Source organism: Orycteropus afer, unplaced genomic scaffold (assembly GCF_000298275.1).
Source record: "Orycteropus afer afer isolate SDZICR_OR568_19922 unplaced genomic scaffold, OryAfe1.0 scaffold00267, whole genome shotgun sequence".
Taxonomy (NCBI): domain Eukaryota; kingdom Metazoa; phylum Chordata; class Mammalia; order Tubulidentata; family Orycteropodidae; genus Orycteropus; species Orycteropus afer.
This window is the reverse complement of record NW_006921854.1, coordinates 3,187-10,434: the sequence shown is the minus strand read 5'-3', so window position 1 is coordinate 10,434 and position 7,248 is coordinate 3,187. Positions and strand designations below refer to the sequence as shown.

The following is a 7,248-nucleotide window of genomic DNA, read 5'->3' as shown; positions in this document are numbered from 1 at the left end:
GTGGCATGCACATGGCACCCGATCCCCAAGAGCACACCTCATTGACTCCAGATTTGATGTCCATGCCTTGCTTGTTCAACAAGAGTAAATCTCAGGCTGCCAGAGGAGCAGAGTGGAGGGGAGCTATGGGAGTGGAGATGAACAGCAAGCCAAAATACCCATCAGATGGGGCATGGATGATGTAGGAGGGATGCCACTGGCTGCTGAGAGGGTGGGGATAGAAGGTAGCTACAATTCTGGTCAGTGAGAGGCTGTGGAGCTAAGCGTGCAATCACACCTCTCTGCTGACCATTCACCTGTATGGACACTAATATAGTCCAGAGTGAAGAGAGCTGGTTATCTGGTTCCTGCCTCAATCAGAAAACTGCCCACAATAATTCAAAATGGCGACACTATGCCGAGCCAGTTAACAATTCGCTGCTCTGTGTGCCACTTGTTTCGTCACTCAGTTTCTTCTTGTAATCAATATCTGATCTACTTCATTCTTTCCTTTGACACCCAGGTTCAAGGATTATCATTCATGTATGTTTTTCTTGGTTTCTAGGATCCTTGTGATAGAGGGTCTAGGAATTGTGTCTGCCTAGTTCACCATCTTGCCTCTTCTTTCTCTTATATTTTAAGAATCTGATTTTCATGATGTTTTCAATAATTATGTCTATTAATTTCAATTGCAAAATAATTTAGGATATGCAGTGAGGAAAATTAAATCAATTATGGTTTTACGATGTTTAAAAATATAGTATATTTTCCGGATGGGGTATGTGTGTGTATGTGTGTGTTGTGTTTATGTTTTGGTGTACTAGGGATTAATTCTGTTTAAATTTGTGTTAAAAACATATATTTTTTTTCATCTACTTTTCTAAGGATGAAACAATCTTACATAATAGTGAGATCTCAATGCAAAATATTTTTCAAGTTATTGGTGGCAAATGCTTAAGCATAAAAATAATCATTAATTATACTAATTTTCTATAAAATCATTAAAACCTCTCCCTTTTGTCTTAATAGCCGAAAAATAAACTTTGGAACATATGACAACTACATTCCAGGTAAGAATTGTGACTTGGATTACCATACTTATTTACAAAGCATATGTGACTAATGTTAGGGGTAAGTGATTACTATCCTTAATTCAAAGGTATAAAACAAAAACTGCTATTATTGGGAGCTCTGGTAGCATAGTGCCTAGGCACTTGACCGCTAAGCAGAAGGCTGGCAGTTCAAACCCACCAGCCACTCCTTGGAAGGAAGATGGGGCAATCTACTTCCGTAGTGATACCGCATCAGAAACCCAAGGAGGGGTAGCTGTGAATCGGGTCCGACTCGACAGCACATAACAACAACAACAACATGGGATATTATTAAAAATCAACTTTTTATTTCTCACACCACCTTTCTCTTGGGCTCAAGAAAACATTTTGCAAACATGCTTTGTTTAATATTTAAATCCATGGAAGAATCAGAAAATATGTTCAGCAGTTAGAAATCACACAATCAGATCTTATTACAATCGAAAACCAACACAGAGATTGGAGAAACAACTTTCCATCCATGTCAAGAATCTCTTCTACTTCATTCCTGACAGATTGGACCTAGTTAATACTTGGCCAAAATTTCGTTACTGCACAAGACAATCAGTTTGATGTTGAACAGCTTAACATCTGAGGTTGTTTCCCATCATATTTGAGCTTCAAGTCTGCCTGCCCTTTTGTAAATTCTTTGCATTGATTCTGGTTCTATCTTTAAGATAATCACAGACAAGCCTCTTTCTTCTTACATCCAATAATAAGCCAAATATTTATATACAGTAATGCCTCTCATTGCTCTTATTGGTTACCTGTCTTTAATCATTTCTATTATAATTTCCAGGAAACTTCACCCTTCTATTCACCATTCTATAGACATTCTTTTGTAAATTTTCTGAATTAAATTAGTCACCCATGGCCTATTTATGCAGTTCTTGGGTGTGTCATATTTTTCCCTTGGAAAATTAATAACTAACACGATCTTAAACCTTAGCACTTAGATTTGATCACATACTTACTGAATATTTTATGCCAGGAAGTGTGCCAAGTTCTTTAGGTGCTACAGAGTAGTTAATGTTTTTTTATGCTGTCAATATGACTGTATTCTAATCAAAAGAACATAAAGCGAAAATCTAGACTGGAAGAAATGGAAAAATTTAAATGGAATCAGTAAAATTGCTTTTTTCTTTCTCTATTAAGGGCTATGCTAATCACAATGACTACTTTATAGAGTTATTTATAAAACTGGTCAAAATAGAAATATTATTTTTTATTTTCTCATATTGATAGCAGAGAATTTAAAACAGCAAATAAATTGAACCATAATGCAAATCTTTTTTTTTTATTTACATAATATATATTTTACTTACTACAATTAAACTTCTGATGAAATTTTCACCATTTACTCCAAAGAGTCTGTTATGTCCTTTCTTATTTTAGTCAGCGAATTAAGCAAAAAATCATGGAATCAACAACACTTTGCCCTGATATTTCCGAAACCACCCCGGCCAGGAACGAAAAGGAGATCTAAACCTTCCCAATTACAAGAAAATCTAGCTTGTGTAAGTATTAAAAACATCATATTAAAGTTTACTAGTAATAAACTTATAATATGTATGCACACACAGGGACACACACACACACACACACACACACGAGAACTTGATGCAATGATAGAAATAAGCCATATCTTTGCAGTCTGTTATGGCTACTGAACACTTGAAATGACACCAGTACAGCTGAGACTGAATTTTATATTTTATTCAACTTTAATTAAGTGTATGTATATACATATATATGTATACATATAAACTCACTGCTATCAAGTTGGATCTGACTCATAGTGACCCTTCCTTGGGTTTCTGAGGCAGTATCTCTATGGAAGTAGATGGCCCAATCTTCCTTCTGAGGAGTGGATGGTGGGTTTGAAGTGTCAGCCTTCTGGTTAGCTGTCAAATGCCTTAGGCACTATGTCACCAGAGTTCCTTAAGTTTATATAGTCACAAGTAGTCACTGGATACCATGTTGGGCAGCACAGTTGAAGATAATTCAAATTCTACTATTTGAGGAAAGTAGATATTTTATTTACATTTCCCAGGACCACAAATTCCCCTTAATTCATGTTAAGTGTTTGCTTCGTATCCCCCATATTGTAGAACTTTTGTATCCAAAAAGCATCGAAAGCTGCACAACCTAATGCTATAGTTAGCATAAACTCAGGAAATAGTTCCTAGGTGGAGAAGTCCTCTCAATAGAATAATGGAATTACATTAAACCGTTCCTACATACACATTTTATATGAAGTTGATGATTTCTTGTGTTTTGTAATCTACAATTCAGAGCCTGGATAATGGAGGGAAAATATTTCCCATTATTTCCTCACCAAAGAGTGAATCTTACCAATGGACAAGAATAACAGCAATCTTGAGTTACCCGTGGAATAGGAAAAGATTCTAAGAAAAGTATCACCAAATAAATGTAACATAAACTATTGTTCATTTTAAGAACATTAATTCTATTAAGAGCCATTCAAGTTTCTTCTATCTTTTCATGCCTTTATTCAGTTTATGTTTTCAGTCTTAAAATTCTTATCAAAATTATCTATTTTTGCCATTAAGTTTTTGCATACATTTGGTTAGGAGTTGAGAACAAAATGCACCATTCTCTACAAATTAATGTACAACAAATGTTACTGAGGAACTCTGATGGCATAGTGCTTGAAGCATTTGCTGCTAAGCAAAAGGTCAGTTGTTTGAACCCACCAGCTGCTCTATGGGAAAAAAGATGGGCTAGTCTGCTCTTATAAAGATTTACAGCCTTGGACACCCGATGGGACAGTTGTACTGTTTTATAGGGTTGCTATGAGTCAGGATTGACTAGCTGGCAGTGGGTTTTTTGGGTTTAAATGCTACTGTTTTTCACTTCCCTATCTGATAATGCTTGTTTTATATTCTGCCAGAGAGGAGGGCTTCAGGCTTTTACCTTTAAACATATGTAACTTTCTAACTTTCAGAGACATTGAAAGTGAATATAGAATCAAGATATGCCTAAAACTAGTTGTTAAATATTAGAGAAAAGTAAGTTTCTGAGCTAGCCTAGGCATGGAGAATTGTGGGCAAGACATTCCAAGACTTCTCAAGAACATGGCACCTCGAAACAAAATAAAAACCTCTTTTGATTTCGAGATGTTTTGATCTGTCACAATTCATTATAGGTCTATACCAATTATAATATAAAATCTTGAGGTAATTATGATGATCACTTAAACTGAAATGGGGCCCAAAGTGTGAGGTAAGTCAAATAAGAATGAAATTGAAAACTAAACGAAACGAAAACAGAAAAAACTAAAATATCTAGAAATTATGCACTATTTATCAAAATCTAAATCTTTTCATGGTTGAAGTTAAAATTGTACTTGATATCTCATAATAAAGATTGTATAACTCATACACAAGTTTTTCATCATTATTCTAAACAATATTTCAGAACTATGATATGGAAAAATTAAGGGAAGATCAAAGACGACCATTATGGATGCATCGTTCCTTAATGAGAATTTCCGAGAGACCCTCTGTTTATTTAGCTGCCAGGAGGCAGCCCCCATCCAAACAAACGTATGCCCCCAAGAAGATCTGGAAAGAAGCAGATGCGGAGAAACATTTACCTCCAGAAATGGGTAAGAAAGATAAAGAAGACAAGAAAGTAGGCAAAAAGGATAAACCAGAGTCCGAAGCAGAATCCACAGCTTTAAGGGAGAAAAAACAAGATAAAAAAGATGTAAAGAAGGGCGTGGATGAAAAAGATGCTGCAAAAACAGATGCCAAGACACCAAAAAAGGATTCAAAGAAGGGCAAGAGCACAGACACAGAAAGTGAAAGTGAAAAAGGAGACATAAAGAAAGATGCGAAAAAAGATACGAAAGATGTAAAGAAGGGCAAAAGCACGGATACTGATACTGGAAGTGAAAAAGGAGGTGTCAAGAAAGATAGCAAGAAAAGAAAGAAAGATTCAAAGAAGGGCAAGGGGACAAGTACAGACACTGAAAGTGATAAAGGGGGTGTAAAGGAAGATGCCAAGAAAGAGAAGAAGGATTCAAAGAAGGGCAAGGATTCCGCTGCACCATCTGAAACTGGAAAAGGAGATGCAAAGAAGGAGAAGGAAGGCAAGAAGGATTTAAAAAAGTCCAGTGAGAAAGATGAGCAATCAAAGGACAGTGGCAAGAAAGAGTCTAAAAAGAAGAAAGATGGTAAAAAAGAGAAGAAAGATGAAAAGAAGTCCAGTGAGACAGAGAGTGAACCAAAGGTGGATGCCAAGAAAGGATCCCAAAAAGATGCTAAGAAAGATGCAAAGAAAGACACTGATGCAGAATCTCCTGATTTAAAGAAGGATGCCAAGAAGGACGCCAAGAAGGATGCCAAGAAGGACGCCAAGAAGGACGCCAAGAAGGACGCCAAGAAGGATGCCAAGAAAGATGCCAAGAAGGACGCCAAGAAGAGTGATGCTAAGGATGCAAAGAAAGGCAAGTAGATGTGGGATAATAATTCCAATGGAGAGAATTACTCCCAAGCATATTTGATGGAACAAGTTTAGTAGTGTGAAGCTGAATCTATGAGAGAAAAAGCAGAACCAAAGAATTAATCAAATAATTTTAAAAAGGAGAAAAAAAATATAAAAGCACTCAGAAAATATTCATAAAAATGTAAGAAACAGGTTGAGAAAAAATGAGGATTGAGGACTTGTTTAAAACCCCAAATTTGAGGATATGAAAGATTCAATGAAAGATGTGAAGAAGACTCTTCAATTAAGGATGCAGAAGATAAAGATGATCTGTTAATATAAAAAAAAAAGTTTTCAAAAATGTTTAAGAAGGCAGACATTAAACCATAGATCCAACACAATTTTCAACCTTCTACTTTCAAGTAAATATGAAAGAAAGCTAGTATTACTCAGTGAGAGAGAGAGTAAGCAAACGACATCATTACATCTGTGCAAGCCTATACCACCAACTTCTAAGTTCAAACAACTGCAACTGCATTGATGGATGTCGAGTTCTTCACCTCTAAGCCAAGACAGGTACATCAGGTAAGTTACTTTTGTTTTATTTTAAGCCAAATTTGGACTAATAATAATAATAATAAAACCAAGTTAAAATTTTAATTGATAATTATCTTCCTTATAATATTTTTGGAACTTGCTGATTAGGTTTTTAATTAAGTTTTCTAAAGTTTGAGATTTCTCATTATAAATATAAATATAAATATAAATATATATATATATATTTAAAGAACTTGATGAGAGGTCTAAATAGATGAGGTTTTTTAAAAAGTTTAGGAAACTAGAATTATTAGAATTATTTTGTGTGAGAAAGAAGAGACTGGCTTATGATGTAAGAAAATTTTAAAAATTACTTATCAAAGTTTTCTCTTTTTTTTAAGGAAAAACAGAAAATAGTGACCAACTTCTCCATTTAAAACAAACAAACAAACAAAAACAAACTCACTGCTATGAACTGGATTTCAACTCATAGCAACCCTCTTGGGTTTCCAGGGTGGTAAATCTTTATGGAAGTAGATTGCCCACTCTTCCTTTGCAGAGTGGCCGGTAGGTTTGAACCACCAGCTTTCTGTTTAGCAGTCAGATGCCTTAGGCACTATGCTATCAGCAATCCCATATCATGTTAAATATCATGTTAAAACTCTTCTATCTTCTCTTTATAATGTCTAATGAAAGTATAATAGAGCTTCTTTCTTTGCCATTCAATTGAAAGACGCCCAAATCACCAAGAACCTACATACAGCCAAATCAAACTACAGTATCTCTTTGTCCTACTTCCTACTCTATTTTCTTTCTATACCATCTCTATAAGCCATATCATCCATTTCCATGACTTAATATACTACTTGTATGTTTTTGTTAATAAATTTCAAATCTGGTACTGATCTGCTCCCTGAAATCTAAATTCATTTGTCCATATCAATGAAAGCATCAACTTGAATGTTTTCCAGCATCTCAAAATTAACATGCCCCAAAGAGAACTCTTGACATCTTGTCACCCAAACCTGTTTTTCTCCATGTCTTCACTAACAGTAAATGTTGTTTACTTCTGAACTGTAGTTCATTCCCAATCTAGAGGGTCATCTATGATAACTTTTCTTTCATCACCCCACCTACTAGTAACTCCTTCCTTGTCTGCCTCCAAACTGTTTGAATTGGTCAACTTCAC

At 35.3% G+C, this 7,248-nt stretch overlaps 1 protein-coding gene across 1 annotated transcript in view; it reads left to right on the top strand.

Moving 5' to 3' along the window:
* The window catches only part of CYLC2 (cylicin 2), a 12,128-nt gene extending 6,576 nt beyond the window's left edge, over positions 1-5,552 (top strand). Inside the window, exons 2-5 of the mRNA XM_007950308.1 lie at positions 1,009-1,049; positions 2,466-2,587; positions 4,512-4,769; positions 4,851-5,552. Of these exons, the coding sequence (XP_007948499.1) occupies positions 1,009-1,049; positions 2,466-2,587; positions 4,512-4,769; positions 4,851-5,552 (1,123 nt within the window). The remainder of the gene's footprint in view (positions 1-1,008; positions 1,050-2,465; positions 2,588-4,511; positions 4,770-4,850) is intronic.
* Positions 5,553-7,248: the final 1,696 nt, after the last annotated feature.